The sequence below is a fragment of the Cricetulus griseus genome, chromosome 2, assembly GCF_003668045.3.
Source record: "Cricetulus griseus strain 17A/GY chromosome 2, alternate assembly CriGri-PICRH-1.0, whole genome shotgun sequence".
NCBI classification, from domain to species: Eukaryota; Metazoa; Chordata; class Mammalia; order Rodentia; family Cricetidae; genus Cricetulus; species Cricetulus griseus.
Window position 1 is genome coordinate 433,205,623 of NC_048595.1, and position 16,451 is coordinate 433,222,073.

Genomic DNA, 16,451 nt, shown 5'->3' on the forward strand with positions numbered 1-16,451 from the left:
ATGAAGTTCAAGATAGGATTATGGCAAGGAACTTGAGATTACATCAGATATTACAAGTGGGTACAACCTGGTCACAAAGAGTTTCCTCCCTCCCTCCCTCCCTCCCTCCTCCCTCCCTCCCTCCCTCCCTCCTCCCTTCCTCCCTCTGTCCCTCCCTCCCTCCCTCCCTCCCTCCTCCTTTGCTTTTATTTCTTCCCTCCCTTTCTTTTCCTTCCTTTTCAGAAAGGATCCAACACCTCACCAGGGTCTTGAACCCTCTAGATAGCAAAGGATTATCTTGAATTTATGACCCTCCTACCTCTACTTCCCAAGGGCTGTGATCACAAAACCCAGTTGTATGTCTCGCTAGAAATATGACCCAGGGCTTAATGTATGCTAGGTGAACATTCATTAACTGAGCTGCATTTCCAGTTCCCCCATGGTCCTTTTAAAAGATAGGCAGGAGAGGAGTCACAAGCCAAGGTGTGAGGTGGTGTTTAGAGGATGCAAGAGGTAAGGAAACAGATCTTCCTCTAAAAGTTTCTAGAGATCATACTGCCTCACTGACGGCATTATTTCAGTCACATGACAGCCAATCCAGACCTCTAGCCTCCAGAGCTGTTAAGGGTGTGCATTGTTTTAAGCAACTAAAGGATGCTAATTTGTTATAGCATCATAAAGGGACTCTTACAAAGTCTCAGCTAGTTGTAGTAGTTCAGATCTTTGTCTTATGGTTAGAAGCTGGAATTAACCACTGAAACTTGCCTCAGGCTGTTTACAACACAGCAAATACATGTGCAGCAACTTACCACTAGACAAGTGACATTTTCTATGAGTTACAGGAAGTGGGAACTTCTATCTGGAGTTATATGGCCTGGTTTGAATGCTAACTGTCCCTTTGTAGTTCTATGACCCTGGCAAAGTTACTTGAGCCATTGTACCCTCATCTATATAACAGGAGGTTGTAACAGTGCCAGATTCTAAGAGCTTTGGAGGAGTTAAATGAGATGATGCCTATATGCTTGATGTACAATAAAAGTGTTGAATTTCCCAGGGCAAGTCACACTTCTAATCATGAGATGAGGGGACTGAGCCCAGTGAAGTTCATGCAGGTATGAGCAATAGTGTGAATTCTTCACATCTAGTCTTCCTGCTATAACATGGTAATGCTCCTACCGATTGGTAAAGTTTTCTAATATAATCTTTATTAAAAATTTCCCATAAAATAAATGAGAAAAAATAGTCTCATTTGAAAAGAAAGATTAAAATAAAACCATCATTTTTTGGAAGGTCAGTCTTGTACTCAACTGCAGGAGTTTGCAATGTACACCAGGATTATCACCAGCCAGTGTCACTTCAGTCAGTGCCACTTTAGAGTCTTGGGATGTGTAGTCAACTGTCCTCAATTTGAGATGTGGTCTAGACAAGATTTTCCTGACCTGCTCACCCATGAGTCTTAGGTAGAGGCTGTGGGGTCCTGGTCCTTACCTCATCGGAGAAATCTGGATTTTGAGAATGGTGCAGCACAGCTGTGTAGGCTGCTGAAGTGAAGAGCGGCCCTCCCGGTTTTCCGTAAATACACTGTTTAGAAAGTTATGAGGGAAACAATCGTGAGAGCCTGAAAATATTCCCAAGTGAAAAAAGTCAATTCTTCAGTTCCCAATTCCAGAACACTTTGTGACTGACTTCCTAGGATGACATCCAGTTAACTTTGAATTCATTGGCACATTGTTCTGTGTGTACTATGCCAAGAGACATCAAAGGACATCTTAAAAGCTTGTATTTATCTCATAGGTATGGCACGTGGTTTAAAAACTGAACCAAGTCACTGTATGACTTTTGATTGCCATAAATATGAATTAATGTTCAAGACAGATCCCTTAAGGATGATTTCCTGACAGAGTTAAGGTCCTCAGGCTTGGCTGGACCTCAGTTCCATGTAAACCAATTCCTACTCATGAAGGTAGAGGTAGCAGCTTTTGATCTCAGCCTCTGATCAGGCCAGAGGACTGCATAGGCTTTCATGAATCACACCGGTCAGAGGACACATATGTCTGGAGCTCATGACTTCTCTTCTAGTCTTAGATCTGGTCATGTGATGTCGCTGGGAGGTGTTAATAACACAATGAAGCAGGGAACCCACACTTGCTGTTGCCCTCCTTCCCTGCTCTGGCAGGCCTGCTGTGCTTCCCACCTGGTCATTGTCATGTTTGCTTAACAATGCTATTACATGCTAATTTTTCTCTCCTGATACTAATGTTGTTAAAAGCTCAGTTGGTATGGATGCTCACAGTGGCTCAAGATTATCTTGAAGAATGCCTCCCTATCCCACATTCTTAAATTCAACCCCACTCTTTGGAATAAGACTACAAATTCCCTGCTAGCATGAATCAAAGTATGATTTATACCTGACGGTATTATGAGAAATAGCCTGAGGCAATGGTAGGATTAGTTAGACACTATCTTGGTCCTTCACTATCTCCTCCTTGTGATTTACTGCAACGTAGAAGATGTGACCATAGACTTAGTACAAATAGCTTTCCTCTTTATTTTTATAGGCTATTTTTTATTTGATACCCTTAAAAAACAGTGCATATCATGTATGAACTCTAGAAAAGGCAATCCAGTTAAAGTTTTATAGATCAAAATAGTGATATCATTAACTCATGTGTTCAACAATGTGAGTTGCCTTTTTAGAGCCATTTTCTAGTCTCCTGGAACTTGGCTCCATAAATGTGAGCTTTGTGGAGGCACCTTGCATTAACCAACCATCCTGCTCATAAATATGAGCTCTCTGGGGACATCCTGCATTAACCAATAAGCCAGACTATAGTAGCCCTTCTATGAAGAGAGCATGAAGGCTGGCTGCACTGCTACAAATGAAGCAAGCTGAATCAAGAGGTGGACTATTTTATGCAACCTCTTCACGGGGAATTATTGTATTTATTTCACATTATAATGACTTCCCTTTTTCCAAATCATGAGGCAAAGAGCTGTGGGAGACTATTGTTTCTGATAGACAGGGTCAGGGATGACTGTTAAGTCACATACATTTTCAGGCAATCTAAAACAACTGCCTGAAATTGCTCCTCATTTAACTATACTCATGTAAAAATCCCCCAGTGGTGTAAAGGACTAAGGTGCCTGCCTTGCCTTTCATGCTGTGTCCCCAGTTGACTTGACTCACCTTCATGGGCTTGGCACCATCTTCATCAGAATTTTTGAATTCAATGCACACAGTTATATTTCGTGCCTGAAATTATAGTGAGGGGGGGAAATGGAGATGGTAATTTCCTCTTAAATAGCACCCCAAATAACATAAGAGCCTAAAATAAGTAGCTTCTAATTAAATCTGAAAAAAAATGCAGAATAACCAGCATTGTCTTATGACATTATTCATGGTCCTCAGAAACAGCAGGATTTGGAGAGATTTTTAAAGGAAGCAAAAAAGCTCACAGTATAGGACTAAGCCTGCTATTTTCAGAGTATTATAAGAAACTATAAAAAATGGTCTAGATCAAATTTATGTCAGGCTGATTTTAGAAAGGATTATTAATGTATTACACAACCATGCATCTTCAAACAATTCAGAGATGAACAACTATAAGATAACCGAGGTGGAATATTTCTTTACACTGTGTGAAGATGTGATTGGCTTAATAAAGAGCTGAATGGTCAATAGCTAGGTAGGAAGAGGTTAGGTGGGACATCTGGGGACAGATAGGTCTCGGGGAAGAAGAAAAGTGGAGTTGCCAGCCAGATGGAGAGGGAATAAGGCATGCAGGAGGAGAGGTGAAAGCCACGAGTCACATAGCAGCACTTAGATGAATTGAAATGGGTTAATTTAAGTTGTATGAGCTAGTGGGACAAGCCTAAGCTAGAGGTCAAGCTTTTAGAATTAATAATAAGTCTCACTTTTTTTTTGTGAGCTGGTGGGCCCAGATAACTCTTTTGTAATACTTCAAGATGCTGAAAAAGCATTCATCTTTAAATAATCCTAAAGTGAATTCTAGGATGAACCCACCCTTGGCTACGCATTTCCTTCAAGTCTGGGCTCATAGTTATTTGAAGCTGCTCTTTTAAGAAGCATCTTGTGTCATCTATATACAGTGAACTGAGAAGTTAATGCATCAGAAATGTGTGCCATACCTTGTTGAAGCATTTCTGGCTATCGTACTTGAGGTGTTTGGGGTAGACATAAATTTGATTTTTGTATACTCTGTATGGACGGCAATACTTTGTTGAGTCATAAATAAATTCTTCCACCTCCACTGTAGGTTCTGACTGAGCCATCACGTTGAAAGGCTTGACAGGGATAAAGGACGATGTTACACAGTCTTAAAAAATCAGAAAATGAGAGTTTGTCATTTAATATGGATCTTCTAAAGTGAGCAACACTTAACATATTTTAAGGTGAATCTATTTAAAAGGGAAATTTGCTATTAAACTACCAGAGCATGAAAATGTGAGATGGGGACATTGGGTTTGAGAAAGTTAGGTGTTTAGTGTTAAAATTCATGGCTAAGAGACATGGAAAGTCTTTGAGATTGATTTATAATTTTTTATAAAGTTTCCTGTATATAGAATATACTAGGTAGACTTTAAAAGATAAGGCATAACCCACTGACCATCACTTGCTATTATAAATAAAAAATACATATTATTGCATAGCAGAATAAAGTTATTCAGTGGGTCTATTAGTTATAGTAACAGATGAAATAATAGTAATTTTTCATATATGGAATGATTTTACAGCAAGTGTCTAAAGCTCTCAGTACATTTAAAATTTTACCACCTTTAAAAATCTAACTTTGTAGCAATAGCCTAAGAAAAAATAAAGATGGTTAGGAATGTATAAGTCAAAACTTCTGTCATTACACTCTTTGACGGAGGAAACTGCCATGTTGAAAGAGAAAAAGGCCTGCTGCTTATTTTTTTTCCATAAAGTACATTCATAGACTGAGATAAAGCAAAGTGATGGGCTACATAACCTTGGGAATCAGATGATAATTCTAATATTTAATCAGGAGTCACTTATAATGTTTTTGTTATATTCTCCAATTTCTCTAATACTCTAGCATTCTTTCAAAGAGAGTATTTAGCCTTCTATTGTGTTGTCTTTTCTCTAAGTAATAAAGCCTTGTTCCCTAAATCACATGGAGGAAATGGCTTAGTTTGTCCTCTGCTATTTGCCATCAATCAATGTGAAAATGATTTGGAGTCAGAATTTAAGTTAGAATTCTCATTATAATGTTTTTTTTCGAGACAGGGTTTTTCCGTGGCTTTGGAGGCTGCCCTGGAACTAGCTCTTGTAGACCAGGGTGGTCTCGAACTCACAGAGATCCGCGGGCCTCTGCCTCCTGAGTGCTGGGATTAAAGGTGTGCACCACCACTGCCTGGTGAATTCTCATTATAATTTGTACTAAAATGATTTGTGGAAACTTATGGATGGCCATCCTAATATTACCTGTCTGTAGTCTCTACCAGTCATCATTTATTACAAGAAAACTTCTTTCTGCATTTGGAAACCCCCACCATGTTCCAGATAAGGTGGAAATTCTATGTAATAACTTTTTAGTCATGTAGGTGGCTGTGCCCAGTGCCTGAAACAACTTGTTGTCAGTGTGGTATGGCAGAACTAGTCTATACTCGAGTCAGGGAAACTAGACAGAATTTCAATTCTCTAACTGTTAGCTATTTGTATCATGAATGACATAAACCCAGAGACAGATATTGGTGTCCAAGCTGAAGATCAGAAAAGCAAAGCAGCCAGCTAGTAGCTCTTACCTCTACCAAGGCTGAAATGGAGATCATGTCTTCCCTGTCACTGGAAACTAAGTCTCACATGAGAGCCTTTGCTTCTTCCTTATAGACCTCTCTAGTGCTGGGATTAAAGGTGCGAGCTTTGCTACTCTTTTAGACTGACTCACTCTCATGTATCCCTGGCTGGCCTTGAACTCAGAGAGATTCATCTGCCTCTGTCTCCTGAGTCCTGGGATTAACAGTGTTTGCCATTACTGCCCAGTTAACTAGTGTGACTGGCTTTGCATTCTGATTCCCAGGCAACTTTATTAAATCATAAACAATAAACTATGTAACCACAACTATTCATCTGCTTGAGCCTGACCTTCCTCATAACACTCTAGGGTTTTAAGGATTATGTGAATACTTTAATATTTGCTGTATGTTAAATATTTGTATAGCAGAAAATAGTTAAGCTATCCAGGATATAGTTTTTATTATGAACTCATTTGTTTGTTTCAATGGACAAATAAGTCCCAGATTCCTATAGTATAATAAGTTACTTTCCATTTTGGAAGACAAAAATCTCCAAATGACCCAAATCTTGGGATCAACCAGTTAACTGACAAACCAACAAAACAACCAAATAATCTCCCACAAGATACTCAGAAGTCTCTAAATGAACTGTGACATCAAGGACATGGGCATCATACTTGGCTGCTCCAAGGGAATGTTGTCCACCACAATATCCAGGCTTCCAGGGATGGTCTGTATTTTGCCTATCCGGTCAGCTCTGTGAAAGGATATCACACACACACACACACACACACACACACACACACACACACACACACACACACACACACTATTATTTTCATGTTCAAAGAAAACCCATTTTGCACTATAATTCTGAGCTTTCAGAAGGGTAAAGAGTAATGGTATATTGATTGCCTCCCCTCTTTGGTTAGTTTGATTCCTGTAAAAAATATATGCTGGTGTAAATAAAAACAAAATTCGGGAAGGAATCTAAAGTTACAGATATTATTTTCTCTGACTTCACTTGTACATGTGGTCAGATGAATATAATAGCAAATAATATGGTCTTGTCAGTAAGATTTATTTGAATTTGCTTAAGCATTTCACTGTCAAAGTGAGTTTGAAGAATTTTTCAGGCCAAAGTTAGTTTTTGCTGCAGTTGCTAAGAGTTTGTTTATCCTTCTTCCATAACAAAGAACTGACTACTTCTAGGTATCCTTTCCCTCTCCTATTGTCCATCACTCTTTGACTCTGGGGTTCTGTTTCCTTCCTTGTTTCTTTGATGGTTGAAGAACCTTTAGGAGGTGGAGTCTTGCTAGAGGAAGGCAGTGACTGGGGACAGGCATTGGAGTTCCCTTCACTGTGCACCTCTGCGTCCTGACCGCAAATGCAATGTCACCAGCTGACAATGCTCCTGCCATTATGCCATCTGTGCCACAGATAACTATATCCCCTAAGAGCATATAGCCAAAGTAAACCCTCTTCTCTTCAGTTGTTTTTGTCAGATATTTGGCCACATCAGTTGGAAAAATAACTCATACACACACTGTAATTAATTATTATTAATTTTTAAATTTAATTATATTTTGTTTTTCGAGACAGGGTTTCTCTATGTCACAGTCCTGGCTGTCCTGGAACTCACTCTGTAGACCAGGCTGGCCTGGAACTCACTCTGTAGACCAGGCTGGCCTGGAACTGTAAGATTATTTGAGCCCCATCTTTTCACCTCTCTTCCCAGCTCCATGTTCAGTGAACTGCATTGGTGGCTTGAGATCAGCAATGACAAATTTATACCACGAAAATTGGCCACCAGGAGAAATCAGTTTTGATTAATGCCAGCACTGCTGTGTGTATTCTAGGTACCCCTCACATGCCATTTACACTTTCTTTTTGTTCACTGACAACATGGGGTCTGTCAGTGTTTGTTTTGTTGGTTGTTGTATCAGTTTATTCCCAAATCTTTTCATGTTCCATTCTGCTCATCATTACAGCTATTCGAGTCTTAGAAAACTGTCAAAAGGGCAAAAGGAAAAGCCCTTTTTATTTTCTCATAGTAACTTGAGGAGCCTTGTGAAGACCTGGCTACAGGTTTTGACCAGGATTTTTGATGAATGAAGGGAAGAAATGTCCCTTATATTACTCTGTCTGGACTATATAGAATTAAGATGAGTACAGGGTCTTGCCTAAAAGTCTACTTCTCATCCCAATTGTATGTTCTAATAACTTCCATAATGACGATGATGATAGATAAAACATCCCTTCTTTTTAAATAGATACAAATAATTTACTGATGCTGCGGAAGATATTGGCCACACTTGTTTGAATATAAAATATTTTTGAGGGTTATATAAAATTAGTTGACAAGAGACTATTGATTCTTAGGCAGGTGAAACAAAACCATTATCAAGGCTAAGGAGTACAAGAACACTCTGGGTATTAGAGGTTAATAGTGTAAGATAAATTGTATAATAAGGGCATCTACACATCTCAAGAAGAGGCTCCCGTGGGGAAGAAGAGGATTCTCCAGTCCCAACTGACCTCTGCCAGCCAATGTCATGTGTGGAAGAGATAAACTGGAGCCACAGGGTCAGAGGTATCATAAACAATGCTATTTCTGGATACTGAGTTTTGGGGATGGGTTGTCACACAACTATAGATGAATGACATAGACCAACATGGTATAACACTTCTGTACAATTCTGGCAAACGGACTCTTAGGGCACAATTTAGATGAAAGGGAAGTTACCAGACAGCCATCTGTGTCCAGACATCTTTCGGGAGGTGTCTGGACAGTTGAGATTCAGGGCAGCAGGTGTTATGGAGAGAGGAGAAGCCAGTGTAGGTTACTTAAAGGGGCATCCAGAAAATCCTACCGTCTGTAGTCCGATACCAGTTTGAGCAGGTCCTCAGCTGAAATCTTGCTACTTTCTTGTCTGTACAATGGTGAAAATCTTGAGTCTCTGTCCACATTTCCCTGGTTGTCCTTGAATACAGATCTGTAGGAAAAATAATGTTTATTGGGGCTTATATTGTGTTACTGTTTAAGAAATTGTTTTTCTAAGGAGGATAATTAATGGCCATTTTAATTTATGACTGAAAGAACTCAAGGGACTTATCAAAATAAAAAGACACCAGTTCTTAGGCAGAGCTTTTACTAATACACACCACATTTTTGTCACATTCTTCATTTTCAACTGTGTATCTAAAGTGGGAACAGTTCCTGCTACAACTGTTGTTATGTTGTCTCTCATTTATCACCATATCAAAATCTTGGAGTATTGGGGAATTGAGAAAAGCAGGAATATATTCATTTTTGAATGTGTGTTTATGCTGGTGAAGTTGCACTGGTGTGTGTGTGTGTGTGTGTGTGTGTGTGTGTGTGTGTGTGTGTGAGTGTGTGTGCGCGCGCGCGCGCTTGTAAGGCTCCATCCACCTTGTTTTGGGAAGTAAGACCTCTCACTGGATTGAAACTCACCAAACTAGCTAGGCTGGCTGGTCAGTAATCTTGAAGTACCCACTGTGTCTGTTTCCTCTATGGAGGTATGGCTATAGCCATGCACCATCGTGTCCGGTTTTTTTAACCTAGGTTCTGTCGCTCAAACTCAGGGCCTCATGTTCCCAAGGCAAGCATTTCACTGACTGAGCTATTGTCTAAGGACCTCTTTAAACTGTTTGCTCAAGGCACCCTAATGTGGGCAAGAAGGGGCCACTACACTTTGGGTGCCGTCATTAGGATTTATGAAACAAGGATCAGGTTGTAGCTATGACTGTGGAACGAAGGTGAGATTCTTAAAATGCCTTTGTGAAGCTAACCAAGCCCATGTTCTAACTTTTCAGACAGAAAGAAAGATTAAAATGCAGGAAATATGAGTCAGAGTTTTGCATTAAATAAGGCTAACATTATATTGCTTCCCTCCTTGGTTTATTTCATGGGAACTATGACACCTTACTTAGGATACATAATTGCTCTTATCTGAGTTATGAAGCAAGGTCAGGCAATATTGGCTTCACATGCACTTCGCTGATGTCAGCCCCAACCCTTACTTACTATGCATCAAAGAAAAATTCAGCCCACATATAATTGCTTTTTCTTCAACCTCAGAGAAATGTTGGATTTTTATTCCTTCTAGTTTCAGAGCCTCAGCTAGAATATATTATCATTTAAATGAATCAAGTATTTTAATGAAGTAGCTGAAATGACTTTGAAAATGATATCAGTCATAGACTTTTAGTGTAAATTAACATAAAAGGGGGAACATGGGCTAAAAATGTATTGAAATGATATTTTTAGATGCTTTGAAATTGTCTTCTTCCAGTTTCGTTGTAATTCTTGTTAAGTAGTAAGTGAGGGGAAAAAAATCTCTCCTTGATAAAGTTTTAATGCAATAGCAACAGGAAATAATAACAAAAACATCTAACTCAGAGAGAGAGAGAACTCAGCAGGCAAAAGCACTTGCAGCCAAGCCTGCCCGCCAAGTTCAGTTTCTAAGGCCCACATGGTAGAAGGAGAGAGCCGGCTTCTGTACAGTGTCCTCCGAACTCCACATGAGTGCTGAGGCAAGCTGTGAATACCCTCCCCTGCCCCCACCCCACAAAATTAATACACAAAAATCTAATAAGAATTTCAAGGCATTTAACTTAAAATGACTTTTGCATAAATATTTAATCTGTGTGAGCCATAAACTCCATTTTGCTCATATCCACAGCTGTTTTGTGGCAAGTCCTTCACTTGGAAGGGCCACTCATGAAGTGTAGTGCAGCCTGAGATCTTCAGTTTTGATCATTCTTCATCACTCCCTCAAGTGCTAAGGGCAGGGCCATATACCATCATGTGGGATTTAGACATTTCTCTTGTGTGTGGATACAGCAGATGAAAGACGAAAGTGGTTGCTAGGGCCCAGCATGGGCACACAACTACGATCTCAGTACTGGGCTAGTAAAGACAACAGGAGGACCGGGTATTCAAAGCCATGATGATCTACACAGACGGATCTGTCTCAAAATAGAAAAAAAAAAAAAAAAAAAAACCACCTCACCAAGGATGTAGTTCAGTAGTAGAACATTTGCCTAGAATTCATAAGGCAGAAAAAAAAGTAAATTGTTTGAATGACATATAAATGAATTATCTAATAATAATAGAACTATAAAAAGACAGAGAAGGACCTGGTGAGGGTATACAAGGAGCTTTGTCACTGGAAGGTGCACGTAGGGGTGGACCACCTTGTTGGGATGTTGTCAGCATGAGAATCTTAGATACTGCTGCCTTGTGCATCTTAAGATGTACAGACAAGAGAATTAATGTTAGTCCTGATCAATTTTAAAGAAAATTGAGCACTGTCTGTTAGTCATTTATAAGTTAATATGAGACAAATCCTGGCATGGACTTGGGCCCCTATGATCTTGCAGGTGATATGTATGGAAACAGTTCAATTGCAGTAGGACATATTTGTAAATTCAACTTCTTTTAGAATTGTTAATTATAAAGTATATTACATAGCGCTCGCTCTCTCTCTCTTCTACACCTATTCAAAAGATAATCTTTTTGCTAAAAGGTGGCAGTACAGCTGGTATCAAATCTGAGAACATACCAGATACATTTCAAATTAGATAGATGCTCACAGCAACGAGATCTGTGTGTACTGCAGCAGCTGGGTGGAAATCTGGTTTCAAGCAACTGAGGATGCTACTATTTTAACTACAATTGCTTGCAAATGTTTTAGGGTACACTCAGAGCTATACTGTGAAACAAACTGCAAGATAGAAAATAAAGCACGAAGGAAAGGCAATGGAGAATAAACAGAACCAACAATGTGTTACCTATGCCCTGGAGCTGGTCTGTTCCAGAGTGATGCCAGTGACAGCTGACCTCCTGAGGGTCCTGCCTATTGTTAGCTTAAGCAATGTTTTCCCTGAAGGGTGGGGGAGGGTTTGTTTCTTTGGGCTTGTGCACTTTTCAAGGCTAGATAACACAAATGACCCAACATATGTTCAGTGATTTTTTTTTCCTTCCCTCATTTGCCAGAGCAGCTCATGTAAGTTAAACTCATTGGTGGTGTATACAGCCTACTAGGCAACAGTTACACTATTAACTGAGCCCTAATACAGCAAGGGCTTGTGGCTTCACTAGCTTTCCTTTCCTAGAAACAATTACTCTAAGGGTTGATAACACATTCAGACTCCATGAAAACCTCATCTGTCTTCCTCACAGTTTGTTGACAATTTTAGATTCAGGGTGTTAATTCTAAGTGCCATTCTGCCAGTAATTGACACATTCTTTACTTCTGCCCTCCACACTATTCTTCACTGACCCAAACTGACAAGAAATGGGAGTTGTGGGGCATAAATACGAACTCCACAATGACTTTCAATAATAATAATGAATAAAGAACAGCAATGCATATACCATCTTTTTTTGTGTGTCTACCATTAGTTGTCTCTGTAAAGAAAGGTAGGAAAAGAGAGATAAAATAATATTCATGACATCTTTTGTACCAAATCCTTGTATATCAGAAGTTAACAGAACATATTGCCACCAGACAGGTATTTTCTGCTCCAGTCTACAGATGAGACTAGGGACCCATAGAGGGGCCTTGCTCAGTGAAGGTGGTGACCTACTTTATCAGCTTTGCTGTGCTTTCCAGGTTCAGTAGCCTGGCTCTCCCAGGCTTGCTGCAAGGCTGTCTGAATGCAAGTCAGACCTTGCAGCCTGCAGGGATTTGTCTGGGCTTACCAGTGCTTCTATCCTTCTATCTGCCAGTGCCCAGTTTTAAATAATGACTGTAGCATTCTGACACATACTGGTGGGTTTTCTCTGAATGTGTTCCTCAACGGAAGTTGGGTGAACTGAAGAATACCCAAGAGGTCAACCCTTCCTTCTGGACTCCTTTGGAGTTGAAAGGGCTGCCTTTGAGGTAATGCTGTCAATATTCACCAAGAGGGTGCCTTGTTCTAGGCCTGGAATTACCGCCTTTTAATTCAGTTGGTTCGTTGTGATCCTGATTTGTTTTCCTATGAGCCTATGCTAGGATTTCCCCCATCTAAGGAATTGTTATAGCAATGCAGATGTAATGAGAAGGACAGTTGGAGATGATGTGTCAGTAGATCTGAAAAAGCAAGTTCTGTTTTCCACAGGGCTTCCATTTCTGGGATGGACGGTCTACTACTTGTGTCCCAGAACTCAGCATTTCCACCAGAGTCAACTGGGGATATAACTCTCTGTGGCAAGCAACACTCACATCAAAGTCAGCTTAGGTGATCAACTTGATGGCCTCATTGGACAGTGACATACAGAGCAGAGCTCTATGTATAAATGAAAGCATGCAGGTGGACAGGAAAGTAGGTACTGCCCCTCCTTATCTTATGTCCATTAGGCTCTTGGGATGACCAAACATTGAGTTTACTAAGCCAGTTATGCATAAACAAGTTATGACTTTGATTTGGTACTAAGATCGCCAAGTATATGTGGGACCATGCCCCTATTGTCTGTAGGTCAGAAGCCTTTAGGATAAGCTATCTTGCTGGAATAATTTGTGCAGAGTTGATGATGTGTATGACAATGACACTATGTTAACATTTCTTTAGATGTGGCTCTATTTAAAACAATAGACAACATAAAAACATTCAAAGTCATAGCTTCTGATGCAGATTATAGGCACATGCCTGTTGTGTTAGCTGCAAAGTAGGACCTTACCTCACAGCCCAAGCAAATGGCATTCGGTATTTTCCCAATTTGCTGCAGAACTGCCTATTGGATTTTAGTATTTTTTGTGCAAACTGAGGAAAAAATAAAATAAAATAAAATATTATTTAGGGACAGTCAATTACAAAACATACACGTGAGATAATAAGTTATTCTTTCCATTTTATTATCTACTGAAATTCTATATATTGTTTTCTGACTGGCACACAGCTTACATATGGTACTCTGTGTTCAAGTTATTGTAGAACTCTAGGATTTTTTTTAATTTGAAAATTTGAAGTGTAGAAAATCGCCTAGTCTTGAAATACCAACTATTATCCACTCACCCTGCTTCTCTTCCTCCTTCCTTCCTTCTCCCTTCCTTCCAGTTAAGAGAAAGTAAGATCTTGAATGGAAAGTTCTCAAATTTATATTAATAATTGGTATCAGATCATACTTTTTAATTAAAAAAGAGACTTTTTCTGTGAAGGGCTGCAGGGCCCCTGCCTTCTATGTCACACTTCCCCAGATCTATTGCTATAGCAGGGAGGTAGCCCACAGATAAGTACAAGAAAAACTTTCATTTTCAGTACTGGAGAAAACCCAGGGCATCACACCCTGTAGGCAAAGTGTGATTGAGTGTCAATAAAATTTCATTTACAAAAGCTTACGGTAACAGGTGAGATGTGGTCGGAACAGATAGTTTGCTGAACCATGATATGAGAAACTCTCATACAAAAGTTAAACTATTGTTGCACATGCTCAGATTGATTGGTTTTGAGTTATTACCTTCCTTTGTATGGAAAATATACACTTAAAACATTTCTCTTCTAGTAAATAGAGGTAATCCATAATTTGATTATTTGAAATAACAAGGTGTTAGAATGAAGAAAGCAGAAAAAAAACACCACTGGTCTTTCTATTCAGGTCACCCACACTGTTCCTTGTCTCTATCTTCCTACACTTCACTGTTATTATATTTAATGTACAATCATTTGTCTTTGCTATTGGGTCTGTTGTCAGCTTGCCTTCCCTTGATTTTTGACTCCTAACTTTGTTATTGTAAATATTGCTATCTTTGGGGCTAAAGCGGTATACAAATTTCAATTTATTTCAACTTAATACAGTGGTTTCAGCCTGTGGGGTGTGATCCCTTTGAGGTTTGAATGATCCTTTCACCGGGGTCACCTAAGACCATGGGATATATATATATATATATATATATATATATATATATATATATATATGGCACACATGTATACATTACGATTAATGACAGTAGCAAAGTTACAGTTATGAAGTAGCAATGAAGATAATCTTATGGTTGGGGGTCACCACAACATGAGAAACTACATTAAGGGGTTGCACATTAAGAAGGTTGCGAACCACCTTACTAACAGAGTCATAGATACCAGAGACTGTTGAGTCAAAAGGACATAAGCCAAAAATGTATAATTTAAAATGGTTTTGGTAGATACTAACTATACTGCTAGGTGAATGTTGAAAGTCATACACTTATCAACTCTTATAATCCAGGAAGGCGGTGCGATTTTATTTCCTTAAAGTGACTGAAATTATTTATAAGAAAATAATCCTTACCTTGTTGGAGTCTGGATTCTTTATGTAAGGTTCAGCACTGCTCCCAATGTTTCCCATTAAAACTTTTTCAACTTTGGCCACCAAAACAATTTCAGAGTGTGGATCACTCACAGAGAATATAGCCTATGTCCAAAGAGATCGGTAAATGACTACCATAGAAAGCACCCTGAAGACATTCACAAAATACCATTGCCCATCCTGTATGACCTATTGTTAAGGAACAATCTAAGGGACAAGGCTTTTCTGTCCCATCACAAATAAACAAAAATGCAACCTGCTTTGGGAATTTTAACCATTCCTCTGGAAGGCCCTTTATGTGAGGTTCCTCTGATTGTCTTGGTGTGCCAGGGTCAATGTTGCCGTTTTCCAAGGCTGGTGGGGCTCCCGAGAGCATCTGCCGGACAGCAGGGTGATTCAGATCTACATGGAAATCGGCAGAGATCTTCCTGCTGTCTCTGAGGTCATAAAGTGCCACACTCACAAAAAAAGGCTCGATCTGTGGAGAAAACAAAAACCAGATGGTTCTGGCATAAAACAATTGTCTGGCTGCCAGCCTTGCACCACCGCGTCTCACAGCACATGGGAGAAAGATGGGCAGAAAGGAAGTCCTTGGCTCTGTTGGGAAGTACCCAGAAGCTCTCCCTGCAGCAGAGGTCTCCAAGCTCAGGGATGCTTCTCATTTGTTTCTTGACCCTAGACTGCCATCCAAGTATGCTTTTCCACATTTTTTTTTCCGAGACAGGGTTTCTTTGTGTAGCTTTGGAGCCTATCCTGGCACTCGCTCTGGAGACCAGGCTGGCCTCGAACTCACAGAGATCCGCCCGCCTCTGTCTCCCAAGTGCTGGGATTAAATGCGTGTGCCACCAACGTCCGGCACTTTTCCACATGTTTTATCACCAGCATATTATGTTTGAACAGCCTTCTAGTTGTTTCCCCCATACTCTAAGAAAATAACTTGCTACCTCAGTCTCTCCAGATCCTTGGAAAACAAAAATGGGATGGTAGAAGTTTCTAGAGTATACTGAGAACCACTTCACAAGTCCAACTGCTTTTCAGATTTCTTTCTTCCTCTCTTTCTTCTTTCTTCCTCACTCTTCCTCCCTTTCTTTTCTTTTCTTTTTTTTTTTTTTGAGGCAAGGTCTTTCTGTGTAGCCCTGGCTGTCCTTGAACTTGCTTTGTAGACCAGGCTGGTCTTGAACTCAGAGATCTGCCTGCCTCTGCCTCCCAAATCCTGGGATTAAAGGCTGCACCAACCACTACCAGGCTAAATGAGGAGCCTAAGCTGGCTTTGAATGGGTAATCCTCCTGCCAGCGCTTCCTTCAGGAAATCCTACCAGAATAAGGATTTAAGTAGAGTTTGTTCAAGGGGCTCCTGGACAAGACAAATGGCAAAGACATAGTGGAAGGGAAGGACATG

At 39.9% G+C, this 16,451-nt stretch overlaps 1 protein-coding gene across 3 annotated transcripts in view; it reads right to left on the reverse strand.

Moving 5' to 3' along the window:
• The window catches only part of Dock10 (dedicator of cytokinesis 10), a 245,931-nt gene that overhangs the window by 74,508 nt on the left and 154,972 nt on the right, over nt 1-16,451 (reverse strand). For all 3 annotated transcript variants that reach the window (XM_027397356.2, XM_027397359.2, XM_027397357.2), the window contains exons 12-19: nt 15,309-15,530; nt 15,035-15,157; nt 13,448-13,530; nt 8,631-8,753; nt 6,435-6,514; nt 4,129-4,316; nt 3,167-3,232; nt 1,468-1,560 (exon numbers count right to left, since the gene is read on the reverse strand). In XM_027397356.2, the coding sequence (XP_027253157.1) occupies nt 1,468-1,560; nt 3,167-3,232; nt 4,129-4,316; nt 6,435-6,514; nt 8,631-8,753; nt 13,448-13,530; nt 15,035-15,157; nt 15,309-15,530 (978 nt within the window). The remainder of the gene's footprint in view (nt 1-1,467; nt 1,561-3,166; nt 3,233-4,128; nt 4,317-6,434; nt 6,515-8,630; nt 8,754-13,447; nt 13,531-15,034; nt 15,158-15,308; nt 15,531-16,451) is intronic.